Below are 26,278 nucleotides of genomic sequence, written 5' to 3' on the forward strand. Positions count from 1 at the left end.
GAATCACATTCGCTGCATAAACAAGTAGAATGATAGAACAGCTAGAATGGGAGAAGAGCTCCACCCAATGAATAGATACCCCCAAATGCCAATCCTCTTCATACCCTATCAGGAAATACTGAGGGACGCCTGGGTTGCTCAGTTAAGCGTCAGGCTTTGGCTCAGGTCATGGAACACGTGAGCTTTGGCTCACAGTTCGTGAGTTAGAGTCCCAAGTGGGGCTCTGTGCTGACAGCTCAGAGCCTGGAGCCTGCGTTGGAGTCCCTCTCTCTCTCTACCTCTTCCCCGTTCAGGCTCTGCCTCTTTGTCTCTCAAAAATAAATAAACATTAAAAAAAAAAAAAAGAAATACTAAAAAAGAGTTTAGCACAGGGTCTAAACAAAGAGGGAGCACCTGCAAAGGGAAAGGGCTAGAAACATGAAATAGAGCACAATGCTAAGAGTCTACTTCTAAGTAGACTAAACTCTAAGAGAGTGACTTCATTATGAAATTTAGCTGGGCAAAGAAACCCTCCAGGAAAGTGATCAAAAGGTCATTCTACGGATCACAGGAAAATAATGCAAAAAAGACTTTGTTTTCTTATCTGTGAAATTTGGACATCTTATTTTATTTTTTTTTAAGATTAAAAAAAATTTTTAGCATGTATTTATTTTTAAGAGAGAGAGAGAGGGAAAGGGAGAGCGTGAGCAGAAGAGGGGCAGAGAGAGAGGGAGACACAGAATCTGAAGCAGGCTCCAGGCTCTGAGTTGTCAGCACAGAGCCTGACTTGGGCCTTGAACTCATGAACTGCGAGATCATGACTTGAGTCAAAGTCGGCTGCTTAACTGGCCACCCAAGTGTCCCATAAGAATTTTTTTTAATGTTTATTTATTTGAGAGAGAGAGAGAGAGAGAGAGAGAGCAGGATAGGGGCAGGGAGAGAAGGGGATAGAGGATCCAAAGCGGGCTCTGTGCTGGTAGCAGAGATAACTCACAAACTGTGAGATCACGACCTGAGCTAAAGTTGACACTTAACCAACTGAGCCACTCAGGCACCCCAGAAATTTAGACATTTATAAATCAGTCGCTTATGTCTTTCCAAACAGTCATTCTGACTACACAAGTAAAATGTAAAAGAGAGAACTTGTATGGAATTTTAAGCACACCAATACATTTGCACATGACAAAGAGTGCATATAGTCAGATGTTTCCCCCATCTTCTTTCCTCCAGACCCAGCACCTTGGGCACGTCAGGTGTGGGAGACTGCATTCCGTGGGGAGATTCTCCACTGCCTGCCCCTTTGGCATCTTACCCAGCACATTCAAACAACAATGTGAAAATAGTTCAAGGTAGTCATTTCTTTACTTTGCCTGGCTCCATCATGCTGTAGATGAGATAAATCCATCCTTTAATTTTTAGTGTCAGGCTGCATCTTTCCCAGACAGCTTGCCACACAGGGGCTTCAGTGGGACATTTCACAGTCTGGCCAAGAAGGCCTCCTGGACATCTCTGACTTGGGAGCAGTGTTGGAAACAGGCAAACTGAAGCAACAACCACAGACATCACCAAGAAGGCTTCCAAGGTAACCTCAGTTAGTCTTTGCTCCTTCCCCCCGTGTCCATTTCACATTCACACTAGGGCTGCAATCCTTGACCTTTAGCCAAGTCCTCTCCGCCAGGCAGGATGCATCGCTCTGACATTTCCATTGGTCTGGGAGATTAGGGGAGGGAGAGGATCCTGGAACTGGGCCATGACCTCTAACCTGGCAACCATGTCCTCATCACAACAGAGCCCAGCAGCCCCTACACCCTGGGAGCCTCAAGGCTGGCTCTCAGCTGGAATGGCCCCATTTCACCTTCATGCCACTCCTGGCTGCCCTCCACCAAGAGATCTGGGTCCCAGTCCTGCTTCCCCTACGTAATAACTGCATCCCAGGATGGGTCACAGAATCCGGAACTCAAGTTCTGAGTGTGAAGGGACTTTTACACCTTTCAGTAAAACTGTTAGTTGAATGGGGTGCCTGGGTGGCTCAGTCGGTTGAGCATCTGACTTTGGCTCAGGTCATGATCTCGCGGTCCATGAGTTCAAGACCCACGTTGGGCTCTGTGTTGACAGCTCAGAGCCTGGAGCCTGCTTCAGATTCTGTGTCTCCCTCTCTCTCTGACCCTCCCCCGTTCATGCTCTGTCTCTCTCTGCCTCAAAAATAAATAAACATTAAAAAAAATTAAAAAAAAAAACAAAAAACTGTTAGTTGAATGCTTTGGTTCCTTACAACACCCTGAAAAATGGTCATCCAAACTGCATTAATAAAATATAATTGTAATGATCATTTATTATGCCTTTTCTAGGTGCCCCTCTATAGTTATTGTGCTAAAATCTTACTAGTATTATTTAATTACATCCTCACAATATCACGATAGCTGCAATTTTTAAAAAAATTTTTTTAATGTTTATTTATTTTTGAGAGAGACAGAGGCAGAGTGTGAGTGGGTGAAAGGCAGAGAGAGAGGGAGACACAGAATCTGAAGTAGGCTCCAGGCCCCGAGCTGTCAGCACAGAACCAGACACGGGGCTCGAACTCACAAACCACGAGATCATGACCTGAGCCGAAGTTGGACGCTTAACCGACTGAGCCACCCAGGCGCCCCGCTATAACTGCACTTATGACTGCCATCCCTATTTTACACACAGGAAAACAGGTGTAAAGAGATTAAACAAATAGGGGCGCCTGGGTGGCGCAGTCGGTTAAGCGTCCGACTTCAGCCAGGTCACGATCTCGCGGTCCGTGAGTTCGAGCCCCGCGTCGGGCTCTGGGCTGATGGCTCAGAGCCTGGAGCCTGTTTACGATTCTGTGTCTCCCTCTCTCTCTGCCCCTCCCCCGTTCATGCTGTGTCTTTCTCTGTCCCAAAATTAAATAAACGTTGAAAAAAAAAATTGAAAAAAAAAAGAGATTAAACAAATAAATGTTTCATGAAATGAAATAAAGTGATTTTAAAAGTAGAAGTGTTGCAATGTTTATTCTTTTCTTTATAAATCCCCTCATCATGTATACAAACCAAGTAAAGGGTATATATTCCATATGACTTTTTTGAAACTTTTTATATGATTTATTAAGAAAATATATGAGTATACCTAGGCATTCTACATCTTTAAAGCATAGGAGAACTACCTAGAACCAAATATCTGTAGTGACGCAAACTCCTTACCCAAAATAGCAACACATTCTATCTCTCATCACATTGACTAGTAGAGTATTTTTTATGCTTACCTAAAATACGCTTATCAGTACTCTCCTTACCTCGGCACTAATGCTCTTCCCTAATTGTGTACAGAACAAATCTCACCTGTCCACCGCATATGCCTCCAAGTATCTGAGGACAGGAATGTCCTATTCTCCAAGTCACCTCTTCCTCTTCATTCTCTGGTCCCTCCGCTGGGCCTCAATCCCTGTAAATCAAATTTTTCTAAATCTCATATATCACCTTCTCCACCTCTTCCACCAGCTCTTCCTGAAGATGAAATGAAATAAAGTGGTTTTATTTTATTTATTTTTTTAATGTTTATTTATTTTTGAGAGAGAGAGAGAGAGAGAGAGCGAGACAGAGTGCTAGCAGGGGAGGGGCGGAGAGAGAGGGAGACACAGAGTCTGAAACAGGCTCCAGGCTCTGAGATGTCAGCACAGACCTTACATGAGGCTCGAACTTGGGAATGGCAAGATCATGACCCGAGCCAAAGTCAGGTGCTCAACCAACTGAGCCATCCAGGCGCCCTTGAATTAAAGTATTTTTAAAAGTAGAAGTGTTGCAATGTTTATTCTTTGTAAATCCTTTCATCATGTATACAAACCAAGTAAAGGATATATATTTCACATGACTTCTTTGAAACTTTTTATATAATTTATTAAGAAAATATATAAGTATACCTCGCCATTCTACATTTTCAAAGCATAGGAAAATATCATGTCATAAATATATTGGGAAGGCAGTTTGGGTAGCATATAGTGACAGAGGGTTTGGGGCTCAGACAGACCCTAAGTGTACCATTCAGTGGTTACATGACCTAGGAGAACGTTCTAAACCACTCTAAGCCTCTGAGTTTCCTCATCCATGACGTGGAACAACAGTAGTACATTTTTCAAAGGGCTGAGATGAGGAGTAAGTGTGTTAAACTTCAAAAAGTGTTTAGAACAGTGTCCAGTACTTGTTATAGGCTATGTAAATATTTGTTATGTGCATGAAGTGGATAAATTTTTGATAGGCTTAGGACAGTTATGTGCAGCCGGTGCTAAGCACAAAGAGTGATCCATTAATAAGAATAACCTAATGTGGGCACCTGGGTGGCTCAGTCAGTTAAGTGTCCGAATTGGGCTCAGGTCATGATTTCACGGTTTGGGAGTTCAAGCCCCACATTGGGCTCTTTGCTGCTAGCTCGGAGCCTGGAGCCTGCTTTGGATTCTGTGTCTCCCTCTCTCTCTGCCCCTCCCCAGCTCACGCTCTGTCTATCTCAAAAATAAACATTAAAAAAAAAAGAGAATAAACTAATGACATAAGAACAGTCATTGTAAAAGTGAAGAATATGAGTTCAGAGAAGTCATTTGTCCACGCTCACTCAGCCAGGAAGTATCTTAGCTAGAATTTGCACATGGGCTTGTTTCTCTTAAATGACTGTGCTATGAAAACAGAATATTTTCTCCTTTAACACACAGTTTGATAGTCTCTCTCTTTGGGCTGGGCTGGACTAAGAGAACCCCTTCCTGCCCTCTCCCTACTTTCCCAATTCCCAAGGGCAGTCTCTCCTTCCATTTACGTATCGCTGCACACAGGTGGACACCTATGGGTCACTAATATGCATGATTCTTCTGACAAACCCAGGTGAGACAAACTGATGTAGGTACCCCCACTACTTTGCTCTTACAAATATTAGACTGCAGTAAGCATCATCCTATATATGGCTTTTTCACATTTTGGCTAATTATTTTAGGGAAGGTATCCAGAAGAAGAATCATTAGATCAAAGGACATGGATGTTGTCTTTGCTCATTGCATACTGCCAAACTGTTTTCTAAAAGAACTATGCAAATTTATAATGCTGTCATTAATACAGTACTGATATTATAATTATCATGCTTTTACCATTCACAGTTTGTAATTAACTCATTATTTATGTATATTTATAAGATCAAATTTATAATATGAAAATATACATGTCAATGTGGTAATAATTATAATTTTGGTAGAGACAGGGTATTAATTTATTAGGTGAAAAAGGTACATTTCTTTATCAATGACATTAAATATATCACCTCTATTTTTAAAATTTGTATTTCTTTTTTTTATGAATCGTCTCTTCTGTCATTTGCACAGTTATCTATAGAGCTACAACACAGTGTTTCCTATTGGTGGTTAGTGACAGAATTATGGGAAAGTGTAGAACAGTATTCAAATGCACAGCATTATCTTTTTTTATGTAATATAGAGACATTTGTTCAGTGATTCCTGATTGGCCACAGCTTGAGCAAGTACAGTTGTAAATGTTGCTCTAAATTTTCACAAAGGAAATAGGAATTTAGTACATTAAGAACTCGCTGCCATTCCTTAACCACGTCATAAAAGGGCTGTTACCCTTGGTCACACTGACCTATTCTTCACCTCTTCTTCTTTGTGCCAGAAGAGAAGTCTGACCTTGGGGACGCCACCCTCTACCCTACTGTTCTCTCCGACCTGAGGCAAACTTTCTCCTACTTCCTTCCAAGGGCCTCTTAGAAGGGGTGAGTTGTGAGCTGGGGACTAACCAGTTGATAGCAGATGTTCACTAGAGTCACCAAGGAAAAGTGTCCCCCTCTTAGACACTTAGTCACACTATACTGAACATTCTCGATCTCTGCTTAGCCATCAGCCTCAACCTAATGACTCCACCACAGCACACTCCCTAAGATGACCGATAGTGTTAGAGCCAAATTCAATAGGCTTTTCTTCACTTTTGTCCTCTTTTGACACATCTTCTAAATTTCACGCTAGTCGAGACCCCACCCTTCCTTAAATTATATTCTCTAATATCATGGCTCCATGACTGGACACCCTACGAATTTTACCTTTGACAAGACCATTCTTCCCAGACCATAACTCTGGGTACCCCTACCACTTGGCCCAATCCTGTTGTACTCACTCCCATTTAAAGCGTACCCTTTCTCATTGCATCCATATTGCTGTCTCCGAAATACCTCCCAGCTCTGATTTCTTGCTCTTTTAGTATGTTATATGTAGTTTCCTATGGTAGCTTTTTACCTATGATAAACACTCTTCTCTTCAAATAATTCCAAGACTTTAAAAATTAATCTCAGGGGCGCCTGGGTGGCGCAGTCGGTTAAGCGTCCGACTTCAGCCAGGTCACGATCTCGCGGTCCGTGAGTTCGAGCCCCGCGTCAGGCTCTGGGCTGATGGCTCAGAGCCTGGAGCCTGTTTCCGATTCTGTGTCTCCCTCTCTCTGCCCCTCCCCCATTCATGCTCTGTCTCTCTCTGTCCCAAAAATGAATAAACGTTGAAAAAAAAATTAAAAAAAAATTAATCTCATCTTCTTGTCCCTAAAATCACCTCTCCTTACCAACTGTCTCATGACAATCAGCTGGCACCATCACTGAGCCTACTACCCGTGCTCTTTTATTTTTTTAATGTTTATCATATTATTTTTGAGAGAGAAAGAGACAGAGTGCAAACAGGGGAGAGGCAGAGGGAGACAGAGACACAGAATCTGAAGCAGGCTACAGGTTCTGAGTTGTCAGCATAGAGCCTGAAGTGGGGCTCGAACCCACAAGCACGGCCCGGGGGGACGCCCCGGCCAGGTCCACCCCCCGGTCTGCGGGGATGAAATCATGACCTGACTTGAAGTCGGGGGTGAAATCATGACCTGACTTGAAGTCGGATGCTTAACCGACTGAGCTACCCAGGTGCCCTACTACTATCCATATTCTTAAACTTAGAGTCATCTCTGAAAAATCTTTGACTCTATATCAAACCATTCACAAAGCTGTATTGTCTACCATATCAAATACAACATGTACAATCTGTAAAGAACTACACAGGCATGAAGTGATAACATGAACACACATTTGGAATAGACTCTCAGGATCAGCCCTCAGCTGGCCATGTCTGGCTTCCACATTTTCATCTTTTACCAAAGTCATACCCTGCCTCTCTCCTTCTTCCCATCACCCATTTTTCTCAGGCAGGTCAACAGAACACATCCCCATACATTCACCCTGCTTTCCCCAAGTCTTTGCCTTTGTATATGCCACCTACTTGCCTCAACTGCTCTTTATTTCAGCAGGTGTTTGCAGAGGAGGAAAACCACTGTCTTCTTCTCCTGTTTATTCAGAACCCACCCTACCTTTACCATTGACTTCCTCAATATCTCTTAGCCATGTCCTCTCTTGGAAGTCCTCTAGAAAGGCTTTTCACAGGGCACACAACCTGTTCATACAGAGTATTTGGAAATCATTCTCTAGGGGCTCTGTATCCTATTTTCCCTACTCCTGAACCAAAAGAATAAATGAATGCTCACAATACAGCTTTGCACAGGGTAGGAGCAGGAACAAAGACACATTGCAACATTTAATTTATCACTGTAGGTAAGCTAGCAACAGATTTCCCACCTGGGATGTCTCTGGAACCATATTTTACTAGAAGGAAGCAAAAGTGGGAGTCCAGATGACCAAGCCAGATCAGAAGAACTGCCCCGTGGAGCCAAGGGATCTGCCGGTGTCATCTCCACCGCCCTGTCCTAAGAAAGGAAAGTAAAAGGAGCAAGTTATATCTCGCTTCATAGAGTGCATTAGCAATTTACTATTTGCTTTCTAGAATGTCAGTGATCTCATTTGACATCCTCTGCAAAAAGCGTTCAAACGAAACACTTTATTTCTTTTTAAAATTCAAGGTGTTCTTGGTTCCTGCCTTGGATTTTCCCGGGTCTGGATTTGGTGGTTGGAAAGAAGAAAGGAGGATGAAAAGTTAAAAAGAGAGGAAAGGACGCCGAGGGGATGCCTGCAAGGTTCCCAGGGTGCCCGAAGGTACAAGGGGCGCTCCACTCTTGCTTGGGTGAATTCCCAGCTCGGCAGGACCTTTTACCAGAGTCCCCGAGATCGCGCTTGTTTAGGAAGCCCGCACCTGCTCCCGGCCCCAGCTGGGACCGGGGCTGGTGCCTGCTGCGGTGCGCCCTCCCTCGAAAGTGCCGGACGCAGGGCGCAGGGCGCAGAATGCTAGGTGCGCGGCGACTGCTTTCGGGGTGGAAGCCGGCTCTCCAGGCGCGCGGCGAGGATGCGGGTGGGAGGGACTTGGCGCCCCAGGGCACGCCCCAGCCAGGTCCACCCCCGGTCTGCGGAGACCTGGCGAGCCGCAGCCCCCGAGCGGCTGCCTATATAAGTCACCCGGCGCTGGCAGGGCGCACGGGAGCTTCCAGCCAGCGAGCCTTGGTCCTTCCCGGCGCGAGGGCGGGAAGACGAGAGGTGCGCCCGGTTCCACCTGCAGCCACTGACCGCGCGCCGCCCAAGCTGCGAGCGTCCCCCGCCTCTCTGAAGTCAGGAAGCCGGTTTGCTGTCCCAGCGGGACAGGGGAGGAGAGGCAGGGAGAAATTCCACCTTGCGGGGGCCCGAGTCCTTCGTCCTTGCGCCCGCTCGTCGCTCCGCAATTTGAGCGAAGATGGTGGGCCTGACAGCCTCGGACGTGCCCCCGACCATGGCGGTCAAGATCTTCTCTGCTGGCGTGGCGGCCTGTGTGGCGGATGTGATCACCTTCCCGCTGGACACGGCCAAAGTCCGGCTACAGGTAGCGAGCGAGATGGAGACGTGTCTCAAGGAGAGGGAGGACATCTATTCTGTGCGTCCCTTTGACAAGCGCTTTGGTTTAACCACCCCTTCTCAAGGCACAGCCGTCCGCCCCTTAACAAATGGTGCGGCATTGTCACAGCACTGGATGCATTAGGGTGGGAAACTGGAATGCTTTGAGAGTAACGGAAGAACCACAAGAAGCCACGGAAGGCAGGTTGACCATGTCTGCTGCCAAAGCCCCCAAAGTTAGGGTGTATTAAGTGTTCTAACGGCTAACAATACCAGCCTCTCCCAGTTTACAAGCCAGGCTCTTTGCCTTCCTTAATTTGGAGGGGTCACATTCGCATCTGCCGCTTAGGCCTCCTGGAGAATTTATACAGGGAGGGTGGGAATGTTCAAAATGTGCATTATAGCTGATCTCTCTGCATATATACATAGCTAGAGAGATACAGAGATATATAGGGAGACGTTGCTGAAAAGGAAAAAGGAACTGAAAATAGGAACACAGCCGGAAAAATCTTGGCTTAAAGTTTCTCCTCCACCGAGGACCACCTATGGCCAGTCTTCGTTCTTTCCTCACCAGTTAGGATCCCCTTACTCAATTTTAACTTCGCTCTGACCTGTCCTTTCTCATTTCCAGATCCAAGGCGAATGCCAGACCTCCAGCACCATTAAGTACAGAGGTGTCCTGGGAACAATCACCACTCTGGCAAAAACAGAAGGGCCGATGAAACTCTATAGTGGGCTGCCTGCTGGCCTCCAGAGACAAATAAGCTTTGCCTCTCTTAGGATCGGCCTCTATGACACCGTCCAGGAGTTCTTCAGCGCAGGGAAAGAAAGTAAGCAGGGAACATTCCTGGGAAGGACAGATAGAAAGACATGCCCTGAGCCCAGCTCTGGTCAAGCAATGTTACATGCAGGGTAGTGGTCCTCATAACAAATTGTCAAGGAAGCATCCAATATTAGCTTGGTACTCACCGTTCATGGAAAGAAAAGTGTGCAAAATCCAGTTTTCAGATGCAGATTTATACTTGTAAAAATCACCCGGTGGATCCTAGATATTTGGGGCCTCATTTGGATATCCATCTGGAGAAGATGGATGGGCTGCAAAATAACATTTAAGTCAAAGTCCTCCAAACAGTAAAGTCTCTCAGGAACACCAGTGGAGCTTGTTAAAACTCCCAAGTGCTGAGGACTGCCTTGTCCTCCGAATCTGAATTGCTCAGGTTGGGACCAGGGAATCTATGTTCTCACAAGTTTCTTGGAAATTTTGGCATGCAACAAGCTTGAAACCCTTTGGTCCGAAGGGAAGAAAATCAGACCTCATGAGGAGAGTTGAGAGGACAGGAAAAAACTCGTTTCCTTTAAGAGTTTCCTTGTCAGGTCTCCAGTGTTAGAGAAGACCAGAGAACCGAGTCAGGTGCAGCGGTGAGGAAGGACTACAGTGGACTTAAGCTTGCCAATTTAAAAGATGGTTATCTATTGTATGTTCAGCTCCTAGACAAGCATGATGAGAAAAGAGTACAATCATACAGTTAGGAAAAGGATTGCTGTACTTCCTATATGCAGGTTAGTATGTTAAGTGCTGAATTGATATTATTTTAACTGACACAGTGACTCTATGAGGTAGATGTTATTGTCTCTATTTTACAGATTAGGAAACAGAATGACTGAGAAAGCCCTTGATGAGTAAATGTTTTTGATCCATACTTTAATTACGGGAATGAGCATGGGGGTGGGGGTGGGAGAGGAGGGCTCCAAGACTATTTATAGTTGATTAAATAATATCTGTCTTGAGTAACTTAGGCTAAAAGATTTCAAAATTTTATATCAAAAATCACTTTTTTTCACTTCTTTTTGTTGTTGTTGTTCCCTTTGTAACCTTTCATAGCCTGATACCACTTGACATCCCATACGGGGGCCGTTTGCCCACTTGGGATTTTCCTAAGACCTCGAAGTCCAATAATTAACATCACCATTGATGAGAGGAAGGTTACGCCTCCCTGGTGACTGGTGCCTCCTCCCAGTTGGGATATACAGAAAAAGAGACCCAAATATAGGAAAGAACTAAGTATTGTGTTTCTTGGTGCTTCAAAGTCTTTATTTTTTAAAAAATTCTAGTCAACTTTGAGGTTTCTAGCCTATAGTGATTTAGCACATACTTAGTGCATGATCATCACGAGCATTGGGGAAATAGAAAAGATATAAAGATAGAATAATACTAACTACTAAAATTAAAAAGACAGAGTTGCATTCTGGGTCTTGGTTTTTTGTTTTGTTTTTGTTTTTTTTTAATTTTTGCTTGATAAATATTTTTTCTCTCTGAATAGCAACAGCTGGTTTAGGAAGCAAGATCTCAGCTGGTCTAACGACTGGAGGAGTAGCAGTATTCATAGGGCAACCCACAGAGGTCGTGAAGGTCAGACTTCAAGCACAGAGCCATCTGCATGGTCTCAAACCCCGATACACCGGGACTTACAACGCTTACAGAATTATAGCAACAACGGAAGGCCTGACAGGTCTTTGGAAAGGTAAGTGACTTTAAGGTGAATTTTATAATTATTAAAACACATGTATTCAATTACCACTTTATCGTATACTGGAGCTATTAAACATTTTCTTCTTTTCAGGGACTACTCCCAATCTGACGAGAAATGTCATCATCAATTGTACAGAGATAGTTACATATGATCTAATGAAGGAGGCCCTCGTGAAAAACAAACTACTAGCAGGTAACTTCCTATTGTAGATAACAACCAGGTCTGCGCATTTACAATTTCATCCTGGAGCTTCTCCAGCCACATTGTACTAAACCCCCTAATCGTAACAGTTCTCTCTTTTAAAAAATTAAGTAATTTTGAACATTAGATATAACTTTTTTTAAATGATTATTTATTTTTGAGAGAGAGAGAGAGAGAAAGAGAGACAGAGTAAGAGCAGGGAGGGGCAGAGAGAGAGGGAGACATAGAATCTGAAGCAGGCTCCAGGCTCCGAGCTGTCAGCAGAGGGCCCAATGCAGGGCTTGAACTCAGGAACCTTGAGATCATGACCTGAGCTGAAGTCAGATGCTTCACCGACTGAGCCACCCAGGTGCCCCCATTAGATAGAGTTTTTAAGGAAAAAAGTGGGGGGGGGGAGCACCTGGGTGGCTCAGTCGGTTGAACGTCCGACTTCGGCTCAGGTCATGATCTCACTGCTCATGAGTTTGAGCCCCGTGTCCGGATCTGTGCTGATAGCTTGGACCCTGGAGCCTGCTTCAGATTCTGTGTCTCCCTCTCTCTCTGTACCTCCCCTGCTCATGCTCTGTCTCTCTCTCTCTCTCAAATATAAAATAAAATAAAATAAATTAAAAAAACCCAAACTCTAAATATTAGATGTTTTGCTACAACAAAAACAAAATGCAACTATATTCTTAATCAGCATTATTCTCATTTAATACTAATATATGGGACTTTGTTGGCATCTTATTCTTTATATAGCGTAATTCAGAAGGTGAGTCCATCCCACACTATATCCAAATGAGCTGGTTAAATAAGGAGCTCATCAGTGTTTTTATCTAAAATGTAGTACCATTGGATAGGTTCCTAAAATATTGTAACAGGTTCTATAAGGATCTGATAGAGAACTGAAAACTAGAAGCCTCTTTCAAAAGTCTGATGCTGACTTGTCTCATTGGTCCGTTTTAGATGACCTACCCTGCCACTTTGTGTCAGCTCTCATCGCCGGATTTTGCACAACTGTTTTGTCCTCTCCAGTGGATGTGGTAAAAACCAGATTTGTTAATTCTCCACCAGGACAGTACACAAGTGTGCCCAGCTGTGCAATTACAATGCTCACTAAAGAAGGACCACTGGCTTTTTTCAAAGGGTAGGATATGGTCTTCTCTATCTGTAATGCTGTGTTCACAGTATCTATGTGTTTTGGGGTGCTGTCTTGTCCAAATAGTTGACATATAGCTGACCAGCCTTTGTCTATGCAGTATACTTAGTATCTATTTTTCCATGCCGTAAGTATCTCCAATCCTCCAACACTGGGCCAGAACATTAAAAACTGTGATATTAAAATTTTCTCAGCCTTGATCAGAAGCTCACTTAAAATCAGTGACCTCTCACTTGGTCCCAGTCTATTGGAAACGTAGATGGGATTTTGCCTGATCGGGGCTAGAGAACTATAAAGTGGAGAGAAAGTGTAATAGAGGAGTAAGAGAAAATAGGATGTGATTTTTACTATTTAAATTTTTTAAAAATAGTTTTTAATTTCAAGTTTTTATTTTAATTCCAGTTAATGTACAGTGTTCTATTAGTCTCAGGTGTAAATATAGTGATTCAACACTTCCTTTTACTTTTTTTTTTTTAATTTTTTTTTAATGTTTATTTTTGAGACAGAGAGAGACAGAGCATGAATGGGGGAGGGTCAGAGAGAGGGAGACACAGAATCCGAAACAGGCTCCAGGCTCCGAGCCGTCAGCACAAAGCCCGACGCGGGGCTCGAACTCACAGACCGCGAGATCATGACCTGAGCCGAAGTCGGCCGCTTAACCGACTGAGCCACCCAGGCGCCCCTAAACACTTCCATACATCACCCCACGCTCATCACAAGTGCCCTCCTTCTCCCCTATCACATTTTTAACCCATCCTCCACACGCCTTCTGGTAACCATCAGTTTGTTCTCTATAGTTAAGGGTCTGTTTCTTGGTTTGTCTTTGTCTTATTTTTTTCCCTTTGCTTTTTTGTTTCTTAAATTCCACTTATGAGTGAAACCATATGGTATTTATCTTTCTCTGACTGACTTGTTTCCCTTAGCATTATACTCTCTAGCTCCATCCATGTCATTGCAAATGGCAAGATTTCATTCTTTTCATGGCTGAGTAATATTCCATTGTGTGTGTGTGTGTGTGTGTGTGTGTGTGTGTGTACCACATATTTATCCATTCATCTATCCATGAACACTTTGGCTGCTTCCATATCTTGGCAATTGTAAATAATGCTGCTATAAACACAAGGATGCATGTATCCCTTTGAATTAGCTTTCTTATATTTGGGTAAATATCCAGTAGTGCGATAGCTGGAATTTTCACTATTGTGACTTGATGGACTCAGGTTTTTAGATTGTATTAAAGTAAAAGTAGAGAAAAATCATTGCCACTGACCTGGAAAAGTGATGCAGAAAATGGTGTGGCTTAGATAATTATTATACTCACCTAGAAACTAGTATCGTGTAGATCCCATTTCCCATTAAGCAATATTATATTGGAAACTACCTTCCTAAGAAAATACAGTATGAACTAATTTATGGATAACTTCATAAGGACTAAACTAGTGATAATATAACAACATTCTATAACCCTTTAAAATTGTAAGGCAATGCCTCAAACCTTATCAAAAGCATAGATGCACCAATCACATTATCCACAAGGTTCCAATTCACCATAATCAGCACTTATATGTTAATACAAATGAAATACATTACAAAATTAATTTAGAATGGATATATCAGTTATCAACCATTAACCATTTAACAATTTTTTTTTTCAAATTTAAAACCTTTTGGGGATACATGTGACAACAAGGATGAAGCCTGAAAACATTATGCTAAATAAATTGAGCCAGCCCCAGAAGGACAAATGTTGTGTAATTTCACATATATGAGGCATCTAGAGTAGTCAGATTCATAGAGACAGAAGTGGAATGTGGTTAGCAGAGGCTGGGGGAGGTAGGAGCATAGGGAATTCTTGTTTAATATGTATAGTTTCAGTTAGGGATGACCAAAAGGTTCTGGAGATGGGCAGTGGTTGCTCACAATGTACTTAATGCTACTGAACTACACACTTAAAATGGTAAAATGGTAGACTTATGAACATTTAAAATATGTAATTAAAATATGCACACACACACACACACACACACACACACATCCATCCAGGAGTCAGAAGAAATGTATTGAGACCGAAACAAAACACAACAAAACAAAAAACAAAACCACACACAAAAACCTTGGGGGTCTGATTTTTATAGGCCGGATCTCTTTAAAAAATCTATCCAAGGCAGATTTAACTAATGACATCTTTTTCTGGAATATCTCATTGCTGCAAACAGGCATTTGAAGTCAATCATTTGGTCTGCACAGTTTGACATAATTCTTAAACATAACACATACACACACACACACACAACCCACAAAAAGCAAAACCAAAAAATGCACTTAGTCTTTTGACAGTTTAAGGACAAGAATTGCCAAGATCTGGACAGCACAAATTTCTTCACTCTGGAAAATGGTCGGTCCACTTACTCATCACTTTTTCTTTGCTTTCTCCTTTTCCTCTTTCAACAGTTTCTATCTCCCATCCAGAAAGCAGAGCAAAACAAATCAGAACTTTCCCCACCCCTCAAAAAAGGGAGTTATTGGAAAATGCCCCTTCAGGAATGAGACATGCTTTGGTGGGAGTGAAGGCTGTGTATGTATGTGTCTAGATGTGAGCACCTCGGTTTTGTTGTTTTGAAGAAGTTTTAGACAATATTATTTTAGGTGCACAGTAGGGAAGGGTGAAAAATAGCTACCTTTAAGTGCCTTTATTTGAGAAGAGTGGCACAGTGAGAAGCATAAGCTGTCTGTGCCGCAATAACTTTAAGAATTCTAACAAACTCAGAGAATGGTGATGTGCACTTTCCTAGATTTGTACCTTCCTTCTTGCGACTCGGATCCTGGAACGTCATTATGTTTGTGTGCTTTGAACAGCTGAAGCGGGAACTGATGAAGTCAAGGCAGACCATGGACTGTGCCACATAATCGTCTTCAGGAAAAGGATGTAACACAATGGTGGGAATCTGTGCTGACTGACCAGATAATTAAAATCCAAAACAAACAGAACCTACTCATTTTATTTCACCCTAAAAAGATAGAGGAATACTAATTGAATTTTGGACTTTTTAAAGAAAAAATTGTATTTATTTCTTGTGACTTTTATTCTCAGTGTTTTAAGAGGGAGTGTTTTAAAGAAAAAATTGTATTTATTTCTTGTGACTTTTATTCTCAGTGTTTTAAGAGGGAGAAAACAAAACACTCAGTATGCACCCTGGCAAATGCAGTGTCCAGATAAATGACTGAATCTGCCTGTTTGGGGAGGGCTGGGGTCTTACGATTGGATATGAAGAACTTTAATATGTTTTAATTATAATTCAGGTCGCCAGAAGAGGCAAATGGAGCGGTGCGTCTTAGGTTTATAAATATTTAATGTTTCCTTTTAACTTATTAACCCAGTTGTAAGTTAATATATTCAATAAAGGACCGTTAATACCTTTAAAGGTTTGCCGTTTTGGACCTATATCTGAATCTAAGACTTGCAGTTCACCTAGACTACAAAGTGGTCCAATAACAAGTGAAGGTCTTTAGAACCAATAGGCAGAAACTTACTTTAAATGTAATTATTAGTTTTTTTTTTTAATTTTTAGAGTCTATATTTTATGGCACTTTTAACAACTTCTAATCTAAGTCAGTATAATCATTTGGGCCTATTGTTATTAGAATCGTGGTGTCGGGGCACCTGGGTGGCTCAGTCAGTTGAGCGTCTGACTTTGGCTCAAGTCATGACCTCATGGTTTGTGAGTTCAAGCCCCATGTCAGGCTCTGTGCTGACAGCTCAGAGCCTGGAGCCTGCTTCAGATTCTGTGTCTCCCTTTCTTTCTGCTCCACCCTCCCCTTCTCTCTCTCTCTCTCTCTCTCTCAAAAATAAATAAATATTAAAAAAAATTTTAGAATCGTGGTATCTATCCCAGAGTTACAGCATTTTTGAGCCAGAAGGTACCTTTGGTTAGATACAGGAACAGTCTTAGATTTCTACTGGGATAAAAATGAATCTTCATGGCATCTTTCCAGCAAAGCTAAATCCATTTTTAACACCTGCAGTAACCATTTTTTCATGCCTACAAACTGAGTGCCGAAGAGACAGGGAAAGAATAAACAAGAGATTTACAAAGTATAAGACATGGTCCAAGCTTGTTTTCAACCCCAAACAAGGAATGACACAAGGTCCAGGAAGCCCACAGGCTGTCAGGCAGCATTCTATTTGTTTTTATCGGCTCCATGTTATATCTACTGTTGTCTTTTTCCCCTTGACTTTATGAGGTTTTTCCCTGGTGCTTATTTCCCCTGTTGTTACCTGCAAAAGTGTCTTGTAGCAAATGTCTTCAATATCCCTCATCCGTCACCCTGCTCTCACCACTTTAGCACACATGGGCCTGACTTCCTATTGTCATGTCAGCACCTCTACAGGGTCTTCTGGCCATCAGAGCCATCTTTGCACACCTGTGCATGGCATGCTAGAAGTGCAGGGAAAATAACACACCCCTGGGAGGGCCCTTGCCCAATAACTGATGAGAGTTGGTGTATAAATACTTCAGTCCCCTTATCCTCAGATGGAGTCACCCCTCACCCTCATCCAAGGGCTCAGAATCCAGTTACACACAGTGTTATTTTACTTAATACAAAATACCCTTAATGGGAGGACTTCAGTTCCCTCCCTCGGTTCCCCACTCCCTTACCAGCACTTCCTGGGATCACCTCCCAAATGAATGACACTTCTTTATCTCTAGGTCTGATTCTGGGGGAATCCAAATGATGAAAGATCACCACCTTACAGCTGCATATTTCTGTCAAGGATTAGGAAGAAAACATAAAACTTTGTTTCTTTGCTGAAATCTTGCTCAGGCAATAGGCAGTAGTAACAAGATGCTCCCCTTTGACCAAACTGTAATCAGGCTCCTCTGAGCCGTGTTTTCCCAAGAAGTGTCATTGTTAGGCATGTCTTCAAGAGCTCAGTTTTAGCAAAAAATCAGGCTGAATAGGTTTAGCCAGAATCCCTCACCCTTGATAAATGATCACCCTTGATAAATGATCACCCTTGATTCCTCCTCTACCATTGATATCTGATCAATTCTCTTGGATTTTCTATGTACATATATCACTTATGAATAGTCACTTTTCTTTCTTTCCATCCACTTGTCTTACTGCACCAGGTGGGACTTCTAGCACAACTTTGAACAGATGTGCTGTGACGATTTGGATTACTCAAATGTTCACTCCTTACCCCTTCCTAATAGAGTATATTTCGCTGTTTCATTGATGTTGGACTTGTCCATGTGACCTGCTAGATGACCAAGCGAACCTTGGTGGACATGATGTTAGCAAAGGCCTGAAATACCTTTGAGCCACTGGGCTTGTTGTTTCTGTGCTTCTGCTGCACCGTATAAAGAGCATAAATCAGGTAGCCCACTGGTCCCAGACGCACAAGTCACATGGAGCTGACAAGAAGCAAACCCACGACCTATATTTAAGGCCAGCTGAATCCAGCTGGGATTAGCAAAGCTGCCTGGTTGGCCTACCCATGTGTGAGGAGGAAATGCTTTTTTGTATGCCCCTAAGATTTTTGTATGATTGGTTGTATATTTTTGTATGTATGATTGTTCCTGTGGCAAAAGCTGACTGATACAAGTGGTGACACCCTTTCTTATTTCTGATCCAGACATTTTACCGTTAAATATATTTGCTAGGGTTTATTTTATAAAGACACATTTTGTAAAATTAAGGTAACCCCTATTTCTCATTTGCTATGTTTTTAACATGAATGGATGTCGAGTTTTTATCAAATGCTTTTCCTGCGACTTTTAAGATCATCATGTGATTTTCAAATATTAACGTGGTAAATTTCATTAATTTTATTCTGGGAATTAACCCAACTGAGCTATAATTGATCACACATTAAAACAGCAGATCTATATGCAGTTCATTATTTATTATGTAATATATGAAATTCAATATATTTCTGGATTTCAGTGTGCTTCTATTTTATTTAGGATTACTGCATCCAAAGTGACATTAGCATATAATTATTCTTTTTTGTTCTGTCCTGGTTGGGTTGAGTCATCAAGATTATGATAGTCTCATGAATTATACGGTGTCCACCCTTCATTATTTAGAAAAGATTATGAAAATTGTTACCATTTTATCGTTAAATGTGCTAACTCACCAGTGCAAGCTACACGGAACTGTAGGTTTTTTAATGGAAAGGTTTTTAATTACTGAATCCATTTAATAGTGCTAGGACTTTTTGATTCCCTATTTCTTTTTGTACAGTTTTGTTTTGGTAAGTTATATTTTTCTAGAAATGTTTATATCCCATCTCAATTTTCAAATTTTTGAGGTTATCCTCAATACATTTTCTTTCCAGTATTTGCAGGATCTGTAGTGATGTTTCACACTCAATTCTTGATATCATTATTTTCTTCCTTATTCTTTAAAATTTTTAAAAATTTTTACTTCAGAGAGAGAGGAAGTATGAACAGGTGGCAGGGAGAGAGAGAAAGAGAGAGAATCCCAAGCAGGCTACATACTCAGCACAGAGCCCGACATCGGGCTCCATCCCACGACCCTGGGATCACAACCTGAGCTGAATTTATGAGTTGGATGCTTAACTGACCTGAGCCAGCCAGGCGCCCCCCTTATTCTTTATTTATCTCACCAAGGTTAATCAGTATTACTAGTCTTTCCAGGCAACAGATTTTTACTTTTGTTGATTCTATTGTATGCATTTCTATTCCATGCATCTAAGCTCTGACCTTTAATATCTCCTTCTTTATTTTCTTTACATTTATTTTGATCTTCGCCAAACTCCTTGAGATGACTGCTTTGTCTTTAATTTTCAGCCACTTTTTTCTAATACATACATTTTAAAGCTATAATTAGTATTAGCTTTAATAAAGTTCATTTGCTGAATCCAACCAGTTCCATATGTAGTATTTTTGTTTAGTTCAGAATGATACACACACAGAGGAATGCTCTGCAGCTGTAAATAAATAGAATAAGGAAGCCATGTATTAATATAAAAATGTATCTAAGATACACTGTAAAGTTAAGAAAAGCACACTGCAGTGCAGTATGAATTATTCCTATCCTTTGTAAGAATGGGGGGGGGGGGTGGGAGTGGTAGCTTCTTTTCTTTTTTTTCCAGCTCTTTTCTGGTCTCATAACCAATTGTTGTTACCCAATAACATCTTAAATAGGTAATTAGTGGATGAGTTAGTCACAAAAACAAAAAATTTTCTGTGTATTCTGATTTACCCTATAGGAACATGATTAAAGGGTTAAATAAGGAAGTCACTGTTTCATGAACATAAATGGCTTAAGTAAGGGATGGGGAGGATAGGAAGAGACAGAAGGATTAGCAGAGCGGCTTGTAACAATTTTGACACACTTTTTTATTTGTTCACAACATTCTGAACAAAATGACATCACATTTAAACTATTGCTTTTACATATGAAGTTAATTGTTTTACCCAAAGTAGACAAAAATCGATTTCTTTAAGTTGACAACCAGCACTTTTTCCCCCAGGGAAAGCCACTGCTTATTTTTTTAATACATTAACAGAACCACAGAATTGCCCTATAATTAAAAAAAGAAAGAAAGAAAAAAAAAAAAGGACTGCCCTATAATAGTTAGGTCTTACCTGAACTACATTTAAACTTTTTCTTGTCAAAAGGTGAAGCCAGAAAAAAAGAACCAGCTCACTCATGATTTCTCTCAGATGTTTAATAAGTCCCTTCGTCTTTGTTAAAAATCTGCTTGTGTGGAGAGGTTCATAGATGTGAAAATGGAAAGGAAGCCTCCCCAGACTTGTTCAGAGAGAAGTTAGGTGGACCCTTTATCCTGAGAAAATAGCTGCTGGCCCCTGATCATTAATTCTAAACATTATTGCCCTCCAAGCCAAACTTCTCTTCTGTGCCATGATAGTGTGTAATCTTTTCTGCTCTGGAAACGAGCATTCCACTTTCCACTCATGTAATGCTGCTCCTTTGAGCAAATCTTTGACCAAGTTCTATTTCGCTGAATGCAAAGGGGAGAAACAGTATTTAAACAATTATTAATACTGGAATAAAAATGAAGAGTACATATATTTTTCACATAGAAAAATACATACAAATCCAAGTAGCTGTTAAAGTAGAAAAAAAATCAGGATGGGCATTTTTTAAGAAAAAGATCCTGTTTTCTAAACTGGTGCCAGTAAGACACTGATTTTTATATCTAACTATATCACCATATTTATATACAAAGAGAGGCTGATCTAGGTTCACTGACATACTGATATCCCCTGATTCTCCCATTTCCCTAAAGATTGTCTTTCAGAACATACTTGAACTACGACCAGTATAATTCTATTTTTACACCATTCTTGTCACTGGCACGCTCTCTTTGATCTGGCATATACAAAAATTGATTTTAACATCGATTCACTTTTCTGATGCTAAAACAAACATAATTTTCCTGCTACTTCAATTCTATCACTACTTTGGTATTTTATTCATTATTACAGAAACAGGGAAGATTCTAAACATGGATTTTAAGACTACATAAAATTCTAACACACATATGCTGAAAGCAAGGAAAAATAGGACAGGAGACACAATTATATTTTTTCATGTATGTCACTATGTTACATTCTAATTTACAAGTGGGGACGCTTAGCTTGGCTTCCAGACTATCAAACTTTAGAATTTATTGGTATCTTTTAGACCAATTCACTACAGAGCTTCTGAAATGGTTATTGAGTATCTGAAGCAAAAGCAGGACAATATCTATATTGTACAAACAGTGATGGATTTAAAGAACATATTACTGACCAAACTTTCAAATGACATTCTCAAAACATTATTACAAAGTGTTTTTCCTCCATAGAAAGCGAAAAACTTGATTACTTTAAAAAGTTTTCCCTTCCATACATACTTGTGTCATTCTTTATTAAGCATACTGACAAAGGTTTAAATCAGTTCAAGACCTCAGCTGTTGAAAGATTAAAATATAAAGGTAAGAATTTTCAGCATAAACATTAAAAGACTAACAGAATTGCTTTCCATGTAATAGTAAACACTATAAAATGAGCTTTAATGGTTAGCACCTGATCCTTACCAGGATTTTGCTACATCTCCTAGAGCTGCAGAGCTAGAAACTAATGCACTGAAAACATAAAGAAAAAATTGAGATAATCCCAGGGTTTAGAAGTCTCCTACAAGAAACCAACTTTAAATGCCTGTGATATGGAGACACTAAACCACCACAATCAATAATAAAGTGAACCCAAGTTTTACGTGTTTTATCCTGTTGAGAAAGTAATAGTTTTGATGCTGCACTTTCAATGTGTGTGCTATATGACACTGCATCTGTTACTTTCCACTCAGGTGTTTTTTACCTCTCTGACAAGTTTGCAGAAAGAGGTCTGTCAAGAGACATGAACGAACAATGAAAGTCTCGGGTCTTGCTACCACATGAGTCAGTCCTTAAGCACCTGATATACACATTTAAAGACGGGCTAACTCTCATCATATTTAAAATATGTCTTTAATAGGCCGGTTTCTGTAGGATTTAAGAACTTAGTGATCAGACAAACCTATCTTTAAACTCTTTTAGTTTTGCTAGGAGTACAAATGTCTAAAACACACAAGGAAGAAATCATTCCCATGAGAAGCTCATCACTATATAATCCTTGACAGCACTTGATGCCCTCCTGAGATTTTAGGAGAATAAAGCTATACGAAATGCACAGTCATCATCCTTAGGCTACTTTTGAATCCCACAGACCACTAACTCAAAGAATACCCATAAAGTCCATATACCATTATCCAGAAACACCATGGAGGCAAAGCAAAAAGAAGCAACAGTTAATCGTACATAAAATAAACCAATGATGTTTCACCAGTATTTTTGAAAAGCTTTAAGTTTTCCTTTTGTATAAGTTCAAAGACAGTTTTATTGAAATAGCCACTGTCTTTCGAATACAGTCTAGATTTTCTTAGCCAATACATCTCTTTTCATAAACACTCACAGGCAGAGAAGCCTCATAAAAGGCCTTCGCACCAAGCATTATTATTCTTTTCTACAACTGACTGAAAAGCAAATAACTGAAGATGAGAAAATGCTTTTAAGCTTTAAAATACCACTGTGATATTTCAAAGTGTGGTATTTAGAAACAAAAAAGCTAGTCACCAATACTGTCATTCTCTCATTATCCATTATGCTAAATAATCAGGGAAACCAAAAAAAAAAGAGGCCATGATTCTTTATCCTGTCTGACATATCAATGCTTTTTGCTACTAATGAAGCAACATTAGGGCATGTGATTGAGATGCAAACAAAGAAAACCATGAAGAACTACTCTTCCTGTTAATTAACCTAGGAAGAAAACATGACACAGAAAAAGAACAATCATCTCCAAACTAAAACACAAAAAAATCTTAAAAGAGCTTTGAAAGGTTACGATACTGACTTGATAGTACAACACATAAAAATGAAAACTGATTCTCACACATTTTAATCAACCAATTAAATACAAATACCTGATTTGTACTTTTACACTACACGGGCTAAGTCCCAAGTTCCAAACTGTAGTTCACAGGACTCTACAGAAGGGATCTTTGGAAGGATAAGGTACCTTTGGAAAACAGTGTATAAACAACTGTAAACATACACTGATTGTCCACTAGCTTTCTTAAATAGAATTTCTGAAATCTTTTTGTAGGAAATTATATATAAGGAGTGTAATTGATCAGATACTTTCTATTACAACATATAAATTCTGTTGTGTGTGCAAAATGTGGTAGAAATAGAAGATACTACGGATGATTCATATTTTTAAAGTAAGTGATACATTACAATCCAGTAAGAGTCCTTTAATCTTTTCATGAAACTTCTCTCTATACATGTTGAAATACATAATGCTTTCTGGCTTTTCTTCAAACCAAAACTTGTCAAATTCATAGACAAGGTAACCTGCGGTTAAAGAAAAACAAAACATAAATATAGTCTCAGTAGGGAAATCACAACCAAACCACCTCATTTTAAAGTACAGGACCATCCTTTAAGTTATATATTAAAATACAATAATCAGGAATCATATTAAACTACTAGAAACCTGAAAAACCTTGTAAGAAATATTTTTGTTCAAAATAAGCAGGAATTTCAATAAAATATTTAGTATATTTACTGTTTGTCTCAAGTATCAATAAAATCCCTCAAATGTAAGAGATACAGTACTGTCAAAAGATGCCTTGGGAATAGGAAAAAAAGTTATTCCCAGAGACCCCTGAAACACAAATATGAAAGTAATGAGAAAATGTGGCACCTGGGTGGCTCAGTTGATTAAGCGTCCAACTCCTGATTTCAGCTCAGGTCATGATCTCAAGGATCGTGAGTTTGAACCCTTCGTTGGGCTCTGCATTGACAGTGCAGAGCCTGCTTGGGATTCCCCACCCACCCCCCTCTCTTTTTCTCTCTCTCTCCCCACCCCCCCTCAAGTAAACAAAAAATCTGAAATAACAAGAAGACATTAGACAAGGATAAAGTACACAAAAGCCGTTTTCTATTGATTTATAAATCTAATAATTATTTCTACTTTCTTCAATGAACTATCAACATCTTCTCTTTTTAAAAAGAATACGCAGTGCTTGCTTCAGCAGCATATACACTAAAAAAAAAGTATACACAAACTCTAAATAGTAGGCTTAATGTTTTTGTTTTTCAATATCTTCATGACAGTAGCCAAGTTAACCCTCAAAGTATTAACAGTACATAATAAAAATAAAAACATAAATAGATACATTTACAAGCAAAAAATGTGAATTTAAAATCACTCTTAAACCATATTTGGATTCAACCAAATATATGTATTTAACAAATGCTACTATAGTCATGCTCACCACTTGCTCATGTGTGTATTTACTCTCCCAGCAAGCCTATGGTGTGGTATTGTTATTCCCGTTTTACCGATGAAGAAATGGGGGGCACAGAGAGTTTTTACTTTTTTTTTTTTTTTTTTTTAGTAATCTCTATGCCCAACATGGGACTAGAACTCATGATGCTGAGATCAAGAATCGCATGCTCTAGTGACTGACACAGCCAGGTGCCCTGAGAGCTTAAGTAACTTGCCCAAATCATATAGTCTGCAAGTGGTCTCCATTATGTTATAAATTAGACTTTGTATCCACCAGAATCTCATTTCCTCTTCTGAGAGGATTTTTAATAAGGCATAGAGGTGACTTATTTCAGATAAATGGAGGAGGGGAGGGAAAGACAGTTACTACATAAAAGTGTGGCTAGATTATCATAATCACTTAGTATGAAAAAAAGTGAATTCCATTTTAGAAATTAGTCATAAAGCAAATACTAACAGTTAAGAACCATGACATTTCAACATTGAAATATCACTTCATAAGAAGGCCAATTTAAGAAAGATTTCAGAGTAATCTCTTGATATGATAAAACAGATTTTTGTTAACTAGGATATATGAGAACAGCAAAGAATAAGGCCTCTTTGAGCAGAGGGCTTTTCATTCCCAAAAGCCAAACTGAGAATGGTAATCTTGTACTTATTTTTAAGTGGTATTGTTTTTAATTTTCATTTCATTCAAAATTTACTTTGTGCATACATTAGAATAGTACATCTATAGAAATTATATATTCATATATAAATTGAACCTGTGCTCCCCCCCATGCCTACTCCCAATATATTGATAGGGATATACAATAAAAAATTTGGAGATTAGTATGTTGGGTAGTATGAAAACTAAGACATCTATGCAAACTTGATATTTTTGTTTTAATTATATTTGGCAATTATATCTCATCTATTTACCATTCTTGTAAGTCCTCTAAATTGCTTTTCATTACTGCCTAAGCAAATGAGTATTTAGGTTTCGAACAAACTGCTCCAGTATAAGGTACTAGCAATTTCTTGCTTCAGAACTGAGTTGTTGGTTTATAATGTAAACTGGTCTCAGAGAAAGACCAGCCTGAGACTATAATGGCTTAATTGATTTAATGAGACATCAGGAAACTGCAGGAGATGAGAACAAAATTACAGAGGGCTGACAGGGCCTTGCAAGACTCTGAAAGCCTTGCAGAAACGGATGGAAAAGAGTTGTATCCACAAAGCACATCTATTGCTGTTTTGCCTCTAGGAGGTTTCAAACACTAGACTCAACAGAAACACCATACAAAATTTCTAACCTCAAAATTCCCCGTATGCTTTTACTGTCCCTGACCAAAGCCACAGGGGCACTTAAGGTTTTCCAAAAGGGGTTAAAAGAAGGTAACCATAGGAACAGGGATTAACTGTAAACTGGCATGAGGGATTTATTGGGATGATAAAAATGTTCTAAAAGTGGACTATGGTGTTAGTTGTATAACTCAGCAAATTTACCAAAACTCACTGAATTTTTCACTTGAGATGGGTGAATGTTATGGTATATAAATTATACCTCAATAAAGTTGTTATTGAGCCATAACTTTTCTGTTATACAAACTTGAGTTATTTTTTTTTGAATCACCAAACCACTCAGGTGACACTGGATATCTGCTTGCATTTTTGACATACAACACAAGGGTGACAATGGAGCTAAGAAACTGAATTGGCACTCACTTGTTTCCAGCCTTGTCTATAGA

The 26,278-nt window shown here is 40.1% G+C and overlaps 2 protein-coding genes across 3 annotated transcripts in view; one reads left to right on the forward strand and one right to left on the reverse strand.

The window, feature by feature from the left end:
- The first annotated feature begins 8,314 nt into the window (after positions 1–8,314).
- Positions 8,315–15,663, forward strand: UCP1 (uncoupling protein 1). Its single transcript, XM_043568319.1, has 6 exons — positions 8,315–8,794; positions 9,437–9,635; positions 11,127–11,327; positions 11,427–11,528; positions 12,483–12,663; positions 15,468–15,663. The coding sequence occupies exons 1-6, from the start codon at positions 8,669–8,671 to the stop codon at positions 15,580–15,582; spliced, it is 924 nt and encodes a 307-aa protein (XP_043424254.1). The 5' UTR covers positions 8,315–8,668; the 3' UTR covers positions 15,583–15,663.
- A 4,358-nt stretch (positions 15,664–20,021) lies between these two features.
- ELMOD2 (ELMO domain containing 2) overlaps positions 20,022–26,278 on the reverse strand; it is a 31,575-nt gene continuing 25,318 nt past the window's right edge. For both annotated transcript variants that reach the window (XM_043568330.1, XM_043568339.1), the window contains exon 9: positions 20,022–23,608. In XM_043568330.1, coding sequence (XP_043424265.1) covers positions 23,463–23,608 — 146 coding nt within the window. In that variant the 3' untranslated portion in view covers positions 20,022–23,462. The remainder of the gene's footprint in view (positions 23,609–26,278) is intronic.

The sequence above is a fragment of the Prionailurus bengalensis genome, chromosome B1 (genome assembly GCF_016509475.1).
Source record: "Prionailurus bengalensis isolate Pbe53 chromosome B1, Fcat_Pben_1.1_paternal_pri, whole genome shotgun sequence".
NCBI classification, from domain to species: Eukaryota; Metazoa; Chordata; class Mammalia; order Carnivora; family Felidae; genus Prionailurus; species Prionailurus bengalensis.